Raw genomic sequence first — 19,430 nt, forward strand, 5'->3', positions numbered from 1 at the left:
ATCTGTCCTTCAGTACCATGCTCCTCCTCATCGAGCTGACATGCATGATCTAGGGGTTCAATGTCGAGATCATCCTGATTATTCTCTATATCTAGCTCCGACAGACTGATTCCCCAAACTTAAACAACACTTGAAAGAACGTCATTTTGGATCTGATAAGGTGACGTGCTACGGAATAGCGCGAGGAACAGTTTTCAGAATTTTTTAACTGTTCTGCAAAAATTGGAGCACCGTGCAAGGAAATGTATTGAACTTCGTGGGGAATATGTAGAATAACACTGTAAAATTTCATCGTTTCACATACACTCCTTCTGGGTTGGGTTACGAACTTTAAAACAAGCCCTCATAATCATCCACTTCGTACTCTTGTGTGTAATGGGATGCACATAGTTCCGAATTTATTATCAAACTATCACATAATAGTGTCAGTTTTGATGTTTTTTTCTTAACATTTTTTAAAACCCTTTACACCAATATATGTAAACATGGTCGAAAAACATGGACTTCCGTAAACAGTTGTTGCGGAAGGTCAGTAAATGATTGTAACCTACCGCATGTAAAATATGTAAAAGATCAAGATCTAACTATTTTTTCATTTTAGAATATGTTAATTGCAGAATAACAAAACTTTAAATCTGATAATAGTGTATAGAAAGATTATGTTACTTACTATGCCCATACTGGGAACTTGATCTGGGGGCCACTCCTTCTCTTGACCGCTGGTACCGCAGCCCATGTCATGGAAGTTGTTCCATGGATCATGGCGCATCAGGACGCCTACAAAATAGAATTGCATTTAATGTGCCTTTTCTAAGCCATTGTAATAGTTGAACGATATTTGAACCTATAAGTTTTTGTTGAAGATGCAACACAAATTTCGTCATGAAGTTCGCATAAATTCCATGCACATACCAGTTACGATGAGCTTAGATTTTATCTTGTTTTCCGTTGAGTTAGAAAATAACATCATTGCTTTCACATCTATTAATACTTCATAAATTTAAGATAGGAAAATAAGAAATAAAATAACTCTTATCTACTAAGTGTTTCCTTTGCGTGTTTTATCTCATGTATTATCTTTACTGATCAAGTATAATCTATTAGTATATGTAAAATGACTTCTGTCTTTTTTCATTTTTTTGTTCAGCCGGATGTTAAAACTTTTCTCTATTTTCATAGGGAAGTAAGTAGGTCCTCCAGTGCGGACAATATTTTGTTACCCTCTCTTTCTCGGAGCTGGCCCTTTTGCATTCTCCATATTGAAATCGTAAAAGTGATTGCCATGTACATATTCTGTGCAGCAACAAAGTTCCCACATATAAATTATCGCGTCTTTCCTCTAACGGTTCAAACAAAACCTGTAATAAGAGCTTCCTTTCCCTATTCTTACTGGAAAGGTACCGGTATGTAATCAATAGATACAGTACAGATACAAGTCATATCCAGTTGATGATTTCTCACGATTAAAGAAAAAAAAGTCATGACGATACACAAGTAGTCTTTGTGTGATGATATGCTTTATAAACGTACTAAAACTCCCTTACCAGTGGCGGCGAAATAGCCTCCCGCAGAATCCTTTTCTCTGACTTAAGTGAATTTTAGTTAATTTTAGGGATTTTAGTGAATTTTAACTTTAAAGGCATTTTTTTTTTACAGGTTGTTTGAGAAAGAACTTTCCAAAAACAAATCCTTATATTTCTCTTCTCTTTGTAAGTAAAAGCACTAAACTTCCCGTATAGCCGTACAAAGTGTTCAAGATTTCACCACTATATCAAGGGGATAATCCATGATTCTCAAAGTCAACCAATAGATGGTAAAATACACCTGGTGCAACGGATTTTGATCGTGCAACTGTACTACAAATGCAACAATATCTGGGAAATATTTTGATGAGCATTCTACAACCAGTATGGGGAGAAACAAGGACAAACAAGACACATAGTCAACATCATGATCAGGCTGTTGATATTTTTATAGTACTCTAGAACAAGGGCGCCCATGTTGCGATTTCCAAGGGGGAAGGGCAAGTATTAGCGACATTTCAAATGTAGTCTCAAATTTTGCTGTAACTATTCTAAAACAATCTATTGGGTTTCCGATCTTCCGAAGCACAATTTCCTCTAAAGGGAGGCAATCGCCCCACCTTGCCCCCTGATGGGCACCCTTGCTCTTGAATGATAAAAAGTTGAGTTCGTTACTCCAAAGTGTATAGCGCCATTGTCTGGTTGACTTCGAGAATGCGTGATTAATCTCTTGGGATGCAGAGCTTAAATTCTGACTCTGTACATTCAGCTGTCAGGGAAGTTTGGTGCATTTACCTGCCAAGAAAACGGGCATACAAGGATCTGGTTTTGGATATTCCTTTCTTCAACATCCTGTAAATTCAGAAAGTGAGACAAAAGTATCACATGCCTTCCAATTTGTAGGGGCAGAGTGATGATTTTTTATTTCTTCTTTTCTGTTCTTTCCTTAACATCTTACATAGCAATATTTCACTTTTTCTTTAGTAGAATACTGGGCCGCGGTGGCTCAGTGGTAGAGCGTTCATCTCTGGTGCATGGGATCACCGGTTCAAACCCTGCTCCTGCCAAGTGAACTTTGTGGTGGACAAACACCGTGTGCGTGGGTTTTCTCGGGGTTCTCCAGTTTCCTCCTACTTTTTTCATTCCACCATTTCATTCATTTCTCATAATCATCGTCTCCTTTAGCCTAACCGGCATAACCGTGGGACGTAAAACTCAAAGATTTCATTTCATTTTTTAGTAGAATACTTGTAAAATATTTTTATTCGCCGTAGAAGAGAAAAATAGGTTTAAAACTTTATCACGTAGGCAAGAAATTCATTAGCGGTTGGCTTAATTAACTCATTGTTACTGTGAATAATTTGAAACTGACAACATAATAGCTTTGTTAGATGAAATCAGTAAGCGAAATTTTGAAATAAACTGTCCCGAGAATCATTTGACATATGACGATCTGTTTGTCTACAGGGAGGGAATGCCTAATTTTAAAACTAGTTGCAATACAAATTATGTTTCGTTGATTCTGATTTTTATTTGGATCGAGAAAAAGAAAAGATCATGCAGAGTATTTCCTTCGGCAAACGTTATTAAATTCTACCTGCATTATTAAAAGAAAACATCATTGAAAGTGTGTAACAATTATGGGTGGGCAGATGTTCAAACGAAATGTGCATAAAATGAAATCTATCACGTGAGAGCCCTCCAGCGCTATCGCCTTCCTTCTGTGTACCCTGCATTAAATTTATGCAAGTGAAGAGATCCGTATTTTGTAGCAAGAATCTCATATACCATTTTTTTTTTACCCTAAGCGTGTAGAGGGTAAAGTAACCCTAACTACGTAACTGTATGGCCCATGGAACTCGGAAGTTTAATGCCGTACATAGAAAAGCTATCTTGATTTTTGTCCTTACCAAACTGGATCCAGTTTCTACTTTGCATTCCTATTTCTGCGACATCCATCTTAATATTGTCCTCCTACGAGCGTATCTGAGCCTAGGTCTTCCTAATGGTCGTTTTCCGATTGAATTTCCAGTTAAAACTTTGAAAGCGTTTCTACTTTCTTTGATTCTCTTTACATGTGCTGGCAGTGTAAGCTTCCTAGACTTGATGACCCTAACAATGTTTTGTAAACGGTTTAAATTATGCAGTTCCTTGTTATGAAGTTTCCGCCATTCATCATTCCCGTTTTTCTTGAGTCTGAATATTCGTCTCAGGATTTTATTCTCAAATACTTTCAATTTGCTTTCTTCCCTCAGAGTAAGCGACAATGTTTCGCAACTATACAGCACAACAGGATGATTATCGTTTCATATATTTTAAGCTTCAAATTACTCGACAGAACTGGCGACAACAAAAGCTTTTGAACTGAATAATAAGTATTTTCTACTTTCAGCCGACATTTTAATTTCTTCACCGATGCGGTTTTGGTCTGTTAAGAGTGACTCCAGATATTTTGCGAAGGTGTTATCTGATATTTTGACGGAGGCAGTATTACGATCCTGGTGAACTCGCATGTATTTAGTTTTCTCTGCATTTACTTTAAAACCCATGTCTGTGCAAGCGTTTAATAACATCTCTGTATTTCTTTCTATTATTCTCCTATCATCCCCTCATTATATTTACGTCATAGCTCTAGCCCCTGGTTACTCTCTTTGATTTTTCTTATAGTTAGAGGCAAAACTTTTTCGCAACAAGTTTGATATTTTGTAGCATCAATTATCAAAATCTTGGCATTTATGTCGCATTGATTTTTTAAAAAATATAGTATAAGTTTTTTTTAAATTATGGTACTTGTAAACAGAATATTTTTCATAGTAAAGTGAATCTAATGCAAGAATGAGGGTATATCTTGATTAGGTGCACATTATGGCTAATGTATTCACTGAAATATAGAAATTAATGCAAAAAATTAAACACTTCCTCTAAAGTCGTCCTTAGTTAAAGGTAACATGCGCAAGACATTATCAATTCTTCTTTTAAGTTTGTTCTCATGCCAGTAACAATCATATTATACTTGGAAAAGAATCTCTCGGCATCAACACTCGAGACTAGCAATTGTATTCAAAGTAACAAGCTGACAGCAAAAGACCTGTGGTAACTTTTAAACTGTTTAATGATGCAATGTCAACTTCCTTATCCTCACTGTTGAGAACTTCAATAACTTTACTTTTAAATTCACGGTAAGCAACCAACAGATCATGAACATCTTCACCACAGTCAAGGATTTAAACAACAGCTCAGTTTTGTTGATGTCTTTTTGTCTACATCTTTATGGAGTGAAACATTTTGTGGATCAAACAACTCGAAGAGCTTTTTCGTAAATGCAACGTTTTTTAAGTTGAATAATATTGCAAAGTGCTTTTTAGTTATTATTAGCAATAATTAACAAGAATTCCACATTTTCGTTTTCATTCGCATTTATCGCAAGTAATACCGAATTCGCGATAATATAAACGTGATTTCTGGCTCTGAAACGGAAAGTTTGAGGTTTCCTGAAATATATACGCATTATTTTAACGTTTCGCGCATATCACATGAACGAAAAATTTCGTCTCTACTTATAGCATACTCCAGAACAAATGAGTAATGTAATAATAGTCAAATTTCTTTGTTTTGTTTTAGGGGTGGAATCCTGATTGAAGAATAATAGTAAAACTTCCTTATAGGAATGGTCATCACGATCATAAAAATCTGCAAAACTAATTGATCATTTTCTATAAAGTTCTAATTGTCGATATATAAGATATTCTATTGTAGATTGGTGACCTGTTACGATGCAAGCGACCATGTTTCACAACCATACAAAACAACAGGCATGATTATAGTTTTATATATTTTAAGCTTTAAATTTCTCGACAGAATTCGCGACGACAAAATATTTTGAACTGAATAATAACACGAATTTCCTGATATCAGTCGACATTTAATTTCTTTGCGGATATGGTTGTGAACTGGTAATATTGATCCTAGATATTTGAAAGTATTCACTTTGTAGAAAGTATCATTTGATATTTTAGCACATCCACAATTTGCCGTATTACGATCCCGGTGAACTCCCATGTATTTACTTCTAAACCAATGTCGCTGCAAGCGTTTAGTAAGGCCTATGCATTTCTTTCTATTGTTTTCCTATCATTCCCTATTAAATTTACATAACCAGCATACGTCATAACCTGGTGAATACCATTGAGCTCTAGGGCCTGGTTGCTATCTTTAATTTTCCTTATAGTGTACTCCGGAACAATGGTGAATAATAATGGCGATAACGCATCTCCTTGTTTTAGACCATTCTCGACGTTGAAGCTCATGGACAAGAATTTTTCTACTCGGACTTTACTCTGGGGTTCATTTAAACACATTTTAATTAATCTAACTAGCTTTTTCGGTATTCCGAATTCTGTAAGAATTCTACAATACTTCCCTCCTATCCGAGTCGTAAACATTTTTAAAATCAATAAACAGCTGATGTACTGGGTAATATATTCCCATTTCTTTTCGAGTATTTATCGAATAGTAAATATCTGTCGATAGTTGATCGATTTCCCTAAATTGACACTGATAATCTCCAATAATTTCATCTGCGTATGGAATCAATCTTGTTAGTAGAATGTTAAGAGAAATGCCTCGTTAATTATTACAATAAGTTTTGTCGCCTTTCTTGTGAATTGAAACAGTGATTGATTCTTTCCACTCTTCTTAAATGTATTCCATATTTTTTTTAACAAAAAATTTAATTCCTGTCGTTAAAAATTCAGAAACCTTCAGGACTGGGTAAACCGTGATAGTGGTTATAAGTTTAGGAAACCACACGATCAGATGAACGGTCTACTACGCATATGATCCATGAACAGAAAATTCGGTACTTGCCCGATTCTAAACAAGTTTAAGGAACAGTCAGTGCATTATAGAATTCGGACTTTTACCGATTTTTCAGATCCGAAGCACCTGATAGATGGTAACAGATTATTACGTATGTGATCAATGAATGAAAAATTTGTTCGAAATATCCATACAATGTATATGAAAGTTAAAACTTAAAAGTTTCAAGAATGTGCAGAACCACCCGAAACCAAGCTCTTGATGTGCAGCCTTTAAGATTATCATGTAAATGTATTTCTCTCATGTTTTATTTTATTTTGTTTCAACAAGAGGGTGTGTGATATTTTGAAGTAAAAATATTACATACAATTTTGATAGTTATTTGTGTATAACTTTTTTTAAAACAAAAGTACTTACTTTTGTGTATAAGAGGTTAAAAAATTATTACATCTATTGGTTAATCCTTAGGAATTCATAATGTAAATATGTTAAGAATTAAAAAAAATCTTTTCGAAATTCATGGTTTATTTTAGGTTTTATATTATTACCTACATCAACCACTAATTAAATGAGTTTTTGTGCTGTAGAGAAGCGAAGCGAAGTCTGCTTTATCAATTTAAAGCAAAATTTTGAAAAAGCTCAAAATTTCCCAAGCAAAAAGCGAAGCAGAAAAAACCGAGTTTTTTTTTTCAAAAAAGCCGGTTTTTAACGAACCCTTGCATCTCTAGTTCTAGATGCAAGGGCATCTCTGGCATGTTAAATTTCGGTGAATAATAAAACAATTGTACAATTATTTCTAAATATTTGAGGACGACAGGAATATATATCATGTATTTAAAAAATATAGGGAGCCGAGGACATCCCCCCACCAGTGACGCTTGTCTAGATTTGACCCATCTTTTGTTATATTTGGCACAGACCAGTCACAACGCTATTGCATGTACAAATGTAGTGTAAACTACAAATTGAAACATAAAAAAATGAATGGGTCCATTTTGACCCAGAGGAACTTATGTGTATGCAAAAATCGAGGGACGTACAAGGGTTAAAGGAAAATTACTTTTTTTTAGGTTCAGTCAGCTGCTTTAACTTCAACGTTTGTATTTTATGTATAAATATACCTCGTGGGAGAAAGCGGAGAACGCATTAGGCGGCCAAGTGGGGACAGACTGATTCCCGAGATAAGTCTAGCAGATACCAAGGGTCTCGTTAAAGAGCTTGTAGAAATCAGTCCATTGTCTTCTAATTAGGAGGAGAAACTGCCCTAAAATGTGGATGAACGACAAGGTGGTCAACGCATGGAGATGTAGAAAAGAAATTACAATATTGCCATATTATTTTTCCCCAGGAGGGGACAAAGGAGGAAAATACACACAATAATGGCTCTTTCAGAGGGAAGTAGATAAGTTCCCGCTCAGATCTGCGGCTAGGGTTTACCCTGAGAAGAATTACCAAAGGAGAAAGTCAAATAATTTTCATTTCAGTATAGAAACCTGGAATGTAGGAGTTTTACGACGTGCTAGTAAACTTGAAAATTTAGAAGTGGAAATCAATAATTTTAAAGTTAACATAGTGGGTTTGAGTGAGGAGCAAAGGTCAGAAAAAGATTATATATAATATCGGGAAATTACACAGTACCGTCTCCAATTCAGTGGCGTTAAGACAGAGAATGGTATCACAATAGTAATAAGAAACGAAATAAATCATGCTGTAAATCTAATGCTTATAACTGCTTGATGCTTATAAATCTAACTACAAAACCAGTAGGTATTGTTACAATACAAGAGTATATGTCAATAACCGACTACGGTGACAATGAAATAGAAGAAATGAATTACGAGATCAATGACGTATCACATAAGGAGTCAACGCCACAGTGATGGAATACTTCAACAACATAGGAGGGGAAGGAGTTTTGAGTAAGATGGTGGGACCAGTAGCGTAGCCAGGATGTGTGTTTAGGGGGGACAAATGCTGTTATACGTACATATAGAAAAATTACAAACAAAAAAATATATAAACATAAAAATATATTTAAAAAATTACAAACATCAAAGTACCAAAGTACATTGTCAGACCTCTCTGGGCCCCCCTTCGCTACGCCATTGGGTGGGACCATTTGAACTACGTAAAAGAAAGCATGGGATGAGACGCTTATCTCTGTAGGAAACGTGATATGGTGATGACGAATACGTGGTTTAAGAAAACAACAACAACAACAACAAAACCTATACATGTGGCAAAGTCCAGGATATAAAAGACGCTACCAAATCGATTACTTTCTCGTCAAGCAACGTTTTAGGAATAACGTACAAGATGTTAAGACAATATCAGGAGCGGACATTGATTCGGACTACAATCTGTGGTGGTGGAAGTGCAAATTTAGTTAAGGTTAATCAAGAAAAATGGAAAGGGAAATCAAAAATGGAACTTAGAACGACTGAGAAGTATGAACACTGATGTGAAAGAAGAGATTGAAGAAATATTCTTTGCAATAAGTGATTTGGTAGGCAGCGTAGAAAATAACTCTACGCTGAGGCAGAAGTAGACTCTTAGATGCACTCCACAGCAATATTGGTAAGATGGAAAGAGGAATGAGAGAACCACGAATAACTGAAGCGATGCTTAAGAAGATAGTAGAACGCAGAAGGGCGGAAACCATAGACATAAAAAAATACAGAAGGCTAAATAATTAATTGAGAAGAGAGACTGATAGACAGAAGTACGTGGAATAGATAAATGAAGAAATCATGGAATTCCAATGGCGCAGCAGATGTGATCTGATTGTTCAGAAAGCATAAGAATTAGAAGGAAAAAAGCTAACAAACGTATGCGCACGTTTGGAATCGAAGATCAACAAGGTCACGTAATCACTGAATATCAAAAAATCCTTAGAATCTGGAAGTAATACACAAATAATATATATGGTGAAAAGGACTGAATAAGAGATATTGCTATCGAAGCAGAGGGAGAGATGGATGGTGAAGAAAAAGGACCCAGTATACAGAAAAGTGAAGTAGTACAAGCTACCAAAGACATGCAAGGGAGAAAGGCGACCGGAGACGACGACAGTGGATTTGCTCAAAGGATTAGGTGACAATGTAATGAAAGTACTGACTTCAGTTATTAACGAGATCTATCTGAGTGGAGAATGGTCAAAGGATTTTCTAATGGTGGATTACCTAAGAAAAAGCAGACAATGAAATTCAATGATCACAGAACCATCAGCATTATTTCCCACATTGGAAATATTACGCACATACTGAATAGGCGACTGGAAAGTAAAACAGAGGAGATGTTACAGGAATATAATTTGGATTCCGGAAAGGAAAAAATATCAAAGATGCTATTGGGTTTATCAGAATTATATCAGAACAAGTTCTTGATGTAAAGAAATATTTGTGTTTCTGCTTTATCAACTGGCAAAAAGCTTTCGACCGGTTCAATTAAACCAATTTGTTGTAAATCCTTAAAGAAATCGATTCAACTGGAGAGACCGACGACTCTTTCACAATTGTACATAGGACATCGAGTTAAATTGCGCTTGAATGAAGGATAAACCAATAGTGTGAATATAGTATATTGCCCCATTTCATTTACAGTGAATGTTTAATGAAGGAAGCATTAATTGAAGTTGGAGATTTCAAGATTATCGGGCAGATTAATAATAAGGTGAGGTAGGTAGATGACGCGTTTATAATAACCAGAACCGAAGGACTACAGGAGATGATGGATAAAATAGTTGACACTGGGAAACAATATGGAATGGAAATTAACTTCAAAAAATCCAATCCAGATTTATAAGAATAGTCAGTGTAAACACGTTTTACCGATCAGCGTAGAACAAACTCGATTACTTCAAGAGTTCGATTACTTCAAATATCTGCTAAGTGTTTTAACGAGAGACGACGCTTACTGCACCAAAGAGTTGCCGTAGCCGAAGAGGCATTCAACAGGGAAAGAAACTCCTTACTAGCAGGATTAATATTGTATTAAGGAAGAAGCTCGTCAAGTGGTATACTTATGGTATTGGACTCCATTGTTCCGAGACTTATGACACTACAGAAGTTAGAAAAGAGATATTTAGAGCTTCGAAAAGTGGCGTTGGAGAAAGATGAAGGAAATAAAATGGACTGAGAGACAACAACCGAAGAATAGGAGAGAAAACGCTTTTAACTAGCTTCTTTCTAAGGAAGAACAATTGCATTGGACACATCTTGCGAAGAAATTGCCTTCTTCATAACGCCACAGAGTTAAAGATGGAAGAGTTAAAAATGGAAGTGGGAAGAAGAAGACCACAACTGACCGATGATTTGAAAAATAGAAGAAAATATTGGAAGTTAAAAGAAGAGGCTGAAGAGGCAGAAAAGAGGTAGAAACAGAGAGAGAACGAAAAGGATGGTTTGTTATTGAAAGTTTGGGCGAGAAACCGGAGATCCTAAAGAACCTGTTGAGGAAGGAAGGGATTAAAACATCTGGAAAGGAGGAAAGAGGATAATAGTCAGAGAGAAAAGAAAGAAGAAAGAAAAGGAGATAAGAAGAGGAAGGAGTAATGTACCAGGTTAATTGTAAAGAGTGCAATATGAAGTACATAGCGGAAACAGGAAAGAGATTAGAACAAAGGATAAAACAACTTAAGGATGATGCTAGACTAAAAAGAGAGAACAACGTAATATATAAACACTTTAAAGAAACAGGACATGAGATAGATTGGGAAGAAATAAAAGGATTAGAAAGGAAGAAAAGGAGTGTGATAAGAAAGTGGAAAGAAGCCCAATGGATTAAGAAATAAGGGAAGGAGAAGTTGATGAATTGATCTAGTGGACTTGTAATACATGAATTATGGGAAAAGATGATAGACAAAATAGAAAGAAAGAATTAATAGGATCAACACGAGCTGTTCAGCAGGTGTACTACGGAGAACAGCAGATGGGCAATAGCGAATAGAAAGTGTAAGTGACAAACACCTAGTTGAGAGTTTCACAACAGCGCAAAAAGAGAAAGTGACTACAGTAATTAAAAATTTACTTTTAGAGCCTATTAAAAGTTTATGTTCTGTAAAGAGAAAGTGGGTGTCTTGCATCCAGATTGTATATAAGCTGTCCAAATTGGCTATTTCTGTCATAATGTGTCTGAGGAAAGCTATGTTACATAGCCGAAACTGTAACACAAATATATAATCTTAAAAAAAAAATCCGATAACTAATCGGATGGGATCCCTATAAGGAGGAACTGGGGAAATCGTAGTTTTCAGAAATTAACATACCTCTTCATGCATTGAAACATGAGCAGTGTTGCCAATTCAGAGTGTTAATTTCTGAAAACTACGATTTCCTCAATTCCTCCTTATAGAGGCCCCATCCGATTAGTTGTTGGTGGAAATGAAAAATTCTCTTTTCGGATCTATAGTTTTCAAGCCACTCCAACTAAGCAAACTAAAAATTAACGACATAACATCCATACATATGAATTATAAGTTAATTTACGTGTTGTGCAAAAAAAATTGATGTACACCTTCGGTTACATCTGGCAACATTGTGTGATTTCTAGTAAACTTCAATCGTTGCTTCCTAGTTTAAAAATATATACATGAACAAGGCTTCATTTTGGTATAAACATTATTTGTTTATCGTTTCAGGTTCAAAAGTTGTACTGTCCTAAACTACGGGTTGCATTGTATATTGGACACCCTGTATAATCAAAAGTTCTTTATTTAGTTATCATTCAGTATTACTTACAAAAAATAAAAGAGCAGTGGAGGGCCTGTTGTACGTTTTTAACAATCGAAACAATTACTAACATCGTTCATGTTTAATTCTTAACGGGTTTCTTGTTCAATTCGAAAACAGAAATAATAATTCATTGACAGTGGAAAAGCACGAGAGAGCAAACATTGTTAGTTTATAACAAAGACCAATTTTTGTCCTGAATACATTACTTGGATCAATATATGGTGTGTATCGAGCACATCAATGGAATTCTTTTCCAACTCATACTAACAACCCAAATTTCAATAATTAACACGTAAAAGTAAAAAGAACATCATAAATACCCAAATCACAAAAAATGATAAAAGAAAACAAATGACAATATGCCAATGTAATGAAATAATTAAACATTTTTAAAAAATAAATATGTATATCCATATGTTCCACCCGAATTTGGAGTACATAACAAGTAAATTATCCATCTAATTACACTATGAACAGCCACATTTTTAGATTCATTCATTATAACTGTAAATCCACTAAAAGACAGAATTAGTTAACGTACTTTTTAATGATCAGGACAAATTCCTTTGAAAGGCTGCAATCGTCAAGGTTTTGATCTAGGCTTGTCTTTCACAACAACAACAATAATAATAATAATAATAATAATAATAATAATAATAATAATAATAATAATAATAATAATAATAATAATAATAATAATAAAACTTCAAGTAAATCATTCGTTATACTTTTGAATTAGTTTTGATTCTACAATTCAGTGATGAGACTCTCAGACAATTAAATGTGTGGCTACAGTGATCACACGGAGTAATGAAGCTTTACTTACACGGCAAGGTCCCACAAGTTGTCGCTAAAGTTTGGTTGCCACATAGCACATCTGATAGAGCATCATGAGAAATGAAATCTAAGGTGCTATGGACCAGAAGGATAGGAGCTACGGAGCTTTAAAATTTGAAATGGAATGAAATAAAAGTTTTACATCCCACGATTATGCCGGTTAGGCTAAAGGAGATGGTGATGATGAGAGATGAATGAAATGGTGCAATGAAGAAAGTGGGAGGGAAGAGGAGAACTCTGGGAAGATATCCAAAAAAAAATCATGGAATTATGTTCGTTTAAAGTAAATATCTTGAAAACCGTTAAAGCAATCAAAACAAAAGTTGCGCAATATAATGAGAACAATATGTCCTGATACAACAAAAGTTGCCATAGGTGAAACAGTGTTGCCAATCAAAATAAAATATTTTACTACGAAAACTATAACTGACCAAAGCAGTATATATATATCTGAAAATTATATATTTGTGTTACAATTTCGGCTATGTAACATAGCCTTCCTCAGACACATTATGACAGAAATAGCCAATTTTGACAGCTTATATACAATCTGGATGCAAGACACACCCATTTTTCCTTTACAAAACGTAAACTTTTAATTGGCTCAGAAAGTAAATTTTTAATTACTGTAGTCACATTCTCTTTTTGCGCTGTTGTGAAAATCTCAACAAAATATGGCAATACGGCAAATGAAAATATGGCAAAAACTTAACAGTTCGGGGTAGGTAAGAAGACCTTTATTTACAATGATTAAAGTATTTCGACATTATATGATTCTTTTTCAATATCACACTTACATTCATTACATATCTATAATACAATACACATACATTTAATCATTCTTTTACAATTTTAAAATGATTACCCCGATCAATAAAATCCTAGGATTGCTCAACTACATCATATACAATGAAACAACTTCGATCATACGATGATAACCGCGCGATATTTTAAACGCTTATTTTGAAGCTTCTGGGTTAATTTTTATTTGAATAAGATACAAATGGATTTAATACGTAAACCGAAAATGATATAGTAAAATCTGACAATACACAGTACGATCAAAAATTACTCGGACCGTGGAAAAAATTATACCTAAGGTTACACCGGGATCTAGTAGGGATACGTCCTTCCGAAAACAGCAAATTCTTACCTACATTGGCTAAAGAAGCATCAAACTCTTTCAACACAGATCCATGCTAATTTATCGAAACAAAATATTATATACATAAATGTTATAGCAGTTTTAACATAAACACTACAAGTGTACGCTCAATTGTGAGAGCGACTGTATGTATTTTTTTAAAACTGTTTTTCTTTCATTTAACATAAGTTGCAGGTCGTCGTGAATAAATAAGCGTGAGTTATTAAAATTTGAAATCAGGATGATCATTAGCAATAGCCCTAACTATCTCTAGGATTGACTAACACTTCCTCAGTATTTTTTATGCATTCAGGTATTTTTTCTATTCTTGTACACGTTCATACTTAAAATTTACCACTCGGTTTAAATAATATTTTTGTAATGTAATGTTATGTTTCTGCTGTATAGAGTGCAAACTTATTATTTTCTTCAAGATGGGGGTATGTGAGATTCGTAGAGGGCATCATTTGAGGCTGCAGGAGGAGGTCAATTGCACTCCCTGAGTCTTTTATATATACTACGTATATTGGAGCAAAGTCTGAAATAGTGCTACTGGTTTCGTATTGCAGAAATAAGTCTAAGCCCAGCACTGATTTAAGTTCAGAATACTCCAAAATCTTCTATTATACTTTCAGACAAATTTAAATCTATTTTGAGTTTTTTATGTTATGTCATGTGTGAGTGTATATAACATCAAGTGCTCGTATATTTAGTTTCTTCCCACGTACATGCTCTTTCTTTGTCAAGAACAACCAAAAATATATTAGTAGAGGTGTTTCATGGATGATTTAAAAGTCTTTCAAAAAAATTATGCACACGAAACGCAAACTTCCTTAAATTTGAATTCATCTCAGCGATACCGTATATGGGAAATCGTACACAGTAAGGGAAGAAAAACATTGCAAAAGTGATGATATACTTCACGAAATAATCCCTGTGTCTCTTTAATATATTTGGAATGCATATGGCATGAGTCATTAACTATGTGTGACATACTACCTGTTATACTGAAACATAGTTTTCATATAGAGTGAACTTTCCAGTACCAAGCGGTATGATTATTATCAATGTATATTGCGCACAATACTTGTTGGTTGATTGATGTATAACGTCCTTCGTCAGCAGCGAGGTCATATAGGACCTGCAGTGCGAACAATCACAGTTTAAAGTGGAATCCGAATCTCCGTAATGTACCACTATCAGGAATCGAACCTGAAATCTCCGTAGTGCACTAAAAAGCATACGCTCCGACTACTAGAGTAAGGAGTAGGAGCATACAATATTTGTTTTATATGGAACATTTACTACAAATAATAAAATTATATGCAAGTAGTGAATCATGCCAGTTCGTGTAGTAATAATACCAGCTACCCAAGGAGAAAATATTTTACTAAAGCTATGGAAAGCTGTACGTTTCTGGTTAATTCTTAATCTTTGTAAAAGTTTAATTCTAAATTTAATTGTCCAAACCATGGGTTACAGAACAGACATTGTAGAAAATGTGGGGAAAGAAGGCGTGGAAATAGGTTGATACAGAAGAGCGCAGAAAGATGTTCAGGAAGTAAAACTACGTTTTGCTTCCGAAGTTGCGAAGGGAAACAGACCACAACAAGTGCAAGGTATACAACCAAAAGTAGTTTCGTCAAGTTTAACAAAAAGTCGAAAATAAGCCTCTTGAAAACAAATCTTATTTGTAAAAGAATACATAATGATTGCTTTTTGGCTGTTGCAATGGTCTGTCCAAGTACCTTGATAAAAATTCAATGTAGTGTAACAACAAAATCTGCTTCTGTTATATGTAATAAAAAAGTAAAAGTAAAAGCTTGGTCAGGTGACTTTAGGGGGCACCGAATTCCATTTCGCCCCGGGCGACAAAATCTTTAGCTACGGCTCTGACAAATACTTAAATTGTATGGAGCCCATAGCACAATTGCTTGATTGACTTCAATCGTCTGACTCTTTTATGGCGAGCTCATCGCAGAACTTATTCACATGAAGAAAGTCCTAGAAAAAGTGGAACTACGTTCATTAAAGTACTGTAATCCGCTAATGAAGGTATTGTTAAAGGGCATGGTCAAAAGATTCCATGAATATTTATCCTTGGAGTCTTCAATAAACGTTGTTATCCTTGGTTCTGTCACTCATTCGTTTTTTAAACTTAGATGGGTTCCCAAGGAAAACAGATCATCTGTGAAAGATACATTTATAGAAAAGATTCGCCATGAACACTCAACTAACAAGGCTGTACCATCAAATGAGTGAGCAGATGATCTTAGTGATGAACATTATTATTTGTTCGAATCAGACACCAGCGATCACGAGGAGAATATCTCTGCGTCCTCCAATGCTTCTCAGTTGCAATGTCGCCAGTACCTTGACAATTCAGATATTTCACTGTGTGTACTGGAGAAGTACCCTTCTGTTCTTAAAAATGTCAATACATGTGTGCCCAGTTCAGCAGCTGTTGAGTGACTTTTCTCATTTGGGGGCCTCATTATGAGACCCCACAGGAGTATGAGTGACAAAATGTTCGAGAAAGAACTGTTGCTGAAAGCGAACAAATATTTCCTTAAATGAAAGAATCGTGTTTGATGTAGGCCTAATGGAAGTGTTTGATGTTGGTTAGTGAAAGAAAATGATCGTGTTTGATGTCTAAACTATTATATACATAGTTAATACAAATATTTTGCAGACTATGTATAAAATTAGTGATATCTATTTTATATTTTGCAAATGTATTTGAAATACGTATTTTGTATTTTGCATTTTAAATACACTTCTGAAAACTATTTTGTATTTTAAATACATTTTGTGATACTATTTTGTATTTCAAATAGGTTTGCTTACCTATTTTGCCCAGCACTGCTCATATCTCATGCAGCAAAAGTTTTACTTCGAATAATGAACAGACGGTCGTATGAAAGAACAGATGAAAAAGTTGAGGAGGAACACTCGAGGTTTAGCGAGGTAAGGGCACAAGAGATGCAATTGGATTATTAAGGGTGATCAGTGAAAGGTTTATAGAAAAAGGGGAACGGGTGTATGTGGTATTTATTGATGAATATGAAAACGGTTGGAGATAAATAAAACTCGTATAGGAAATCGCAGAGGGTATTTATCATTCCACCGCTCGAGAATGAAGCAACAGAGAAAAAGATGACTTAAGTAAAAGTGACATAGTGTAAAGGAGGAAATCTAATTCTTAGAAAATCGTCTTTCCGACCACCCTCCGTAAGTGGTTGAAGTGGGAAAGAATGGAACAATCTCAAATTAGAACCCCACTTATACTTCCAATAGGTATGGTTTGTCTGAAACATTTGTGTATACAATTGACTGGTATTTTAATGAATAAAAATGAGTTGAAATTCGGTTTGAAGGGTAACACTCGTTTGTATTACAAATTGTGATTTGATGGGAAAAAAGGAAGCAACTGAAATTCGAAGCAAAGGTTGTAATAATACAGTTTTGAAACTTGCAAACAAAATGTCTTCTCCCGGCCCTGAGAATATAACGTAATGCGTGCAAGATGTTTGGAGGGCATCTTCAGCAGTATGTACCGCTTCGTTACTGAGGATCACAACTTACATTACCGCTGAAAGTTAATCGGAATATAACTGTGGACAACATCTCAGTAAAACTCATATTCTATCTCTTAAATTTCACTCGCAGGTGGTATTGGGAAAGTTGAAAATGGGCATGCATCTTTTACCTCTTGTTATAACTGAGATTGTCCTTGTCTTTCTGTCCCACTAAAGGAATATCGGGAATGTACACCTTGTCTCAAAAAGGTTGAGCGCATTCTTTATTGGTGTTTTGAGGCAAAAATTTTCTAAGTCCAGCTTCGGGTATCTTCGGGAAAAAGTAAGCCAGGTTCGAACCTCCAAGCCAGCCTTTGCAATCGGGAAAAAGTTTGCAGATGTGTTTTTCTTCTTTTAAATATAATAAGACTTGTTACCAAGTGTTTAAAAAAGCAACATTGATTGAAATACTTAATGATACAATATTTCGAAACCTTTTATTAATGTGACCACATGCTTGTTTGTCATTTAGCTTTCTATACGTAATGGAACATTTAAACACGTTAAAGAATCTTTCCATATGTAAAAGAATGCTCAAAGTTAAGAAATAGAACATAATTATCGCCTGAGTACTAAAATAAAAGTCAAAGTAGAACAGAAACAGCGTTTGTAATGGATATGAATGTCATAATTATCTTGAGATCCGTTATACATCGCTAGAAGCTTAGTTCTAGAAGTCCTTGTGTTAGCTCATCGGTAAGCTGCCGGATTTCAAATCATAAGGTTGTGAGTTCGAATCCCATCTGGGTCAATACTTTTTTTAAAATTATATTTTCCGCAATGCATGAAAAATTATATAAAATAATTACATTAAAATACGTAAGTTGTTTATATATAACATAATAATTGCAGAACATAGTAATTATTATGTTTAAAATATAACATCTGAGATAATTTTCACAGTAGGTCGGTATTATATATGAGGATGTAAATACAAGTTAAGAAAATCGTTTAATAGCAATAAATAAGTTATGTAGTGTATTTATTTGCAGCTATTTGTCATATAGAGAGTAATTCTCAACATTCATAATACAGCATGTCATTTATGTTCTTGAAAACTTATTCGATGCATAAACCGAGGGTTTAAACAGAGAATCCAAAGTCGCAAAGCTCGCAAGAAATTCATGAACCCCAAAGGTCACGTGAGCAGACTGGAATTGTCCTTATGAAGCAGGCCACAGCAGAAAGTCTTTACATAGATTTTCAATTCAATCCCTGATATATGCTTTTGCAATGTGGAAGTGGTGATGCCTTGAGTCGCCCTCTCTCGCTCGCTCGCTCTCTCCCTATACAGAATATAAAATTGGATTTATGTGTGTGTTTCAACATAATTCTGATATATCTAGAGCAATTTTAACTATATTTCTTACAGTCTGGAAAAAGAGTACTGTCGGGATACATATCAAAAATGCTAGAAACGGGTCAATATTATTATTGAATCCATAGTTTCGTGGCCGCTTAGGTGAATAGCTCTATTTTCAATTCAAGTCCAATTAAGCTTCCATTAGCACCCAGGGTGGTTACGTAGCGACATAAAGATATCGAAATCAACCGATATTAGAATCGAATCGTAAGTTTTCAGCGCCGCTAACAGTGCAGCATTTCCCATTAGTCCACATGAGTCCCATTGCCTAGAGGGCAACATATTTGCAGAGTGCAAATTTTAAAACTTGAATAATATTTTAATTTTTTCCGTATGAAAAAGTTAAAAATCATGAGCAAATATACTATTTCACGAACAATCCTCTTTTACTATTCTAATATGTTTAATAATAGCGTAAGAAATGTAATAGTAATT

At 34.9% G+C, this 19,430-nt stretch overlaps 1 protein-coding gene across 3 annotated transcripts in view; it reads right to left on the minus strand.

Moving 5' to 3' along the window:
• Positions 1-19,430, minus strand: part of synr (BH3-only protein sayonara) — a 207,424-nt gene that overhangs the window by 151,797 nt on the left and 36,197 nt on the right. For all 3 annotated transcript variants that reach the window (XM_081735555.1, XM_081735556.1, XM_081735554.1), the window contains exon 2: positions 671-777. In XM_081735555.1, coding sequence (XP_081591681.1) covers positions 671-769 — 99 coding nt within the window. In that variant the 5' untranslated portion in view covers positions 770-777. The remainder of the gene's footprint in view (positions 1-670; positions 778-19,430) is intronic.

The sequence above is a fragment of the Thermobia domestica genome, chromosome 13 (genome assembly GCF_964235325.1).
Source record: "Thermobia domestica chromosome 13, izTheDome1.hap1.1, whole genome shotgun sequence".
Lineage (NCBI taxonomy): Eukaryota > Metazoa > Arthropoda > Insecta > Zygentoma > Lepismatidae > Thermobia > Thermobia domestica.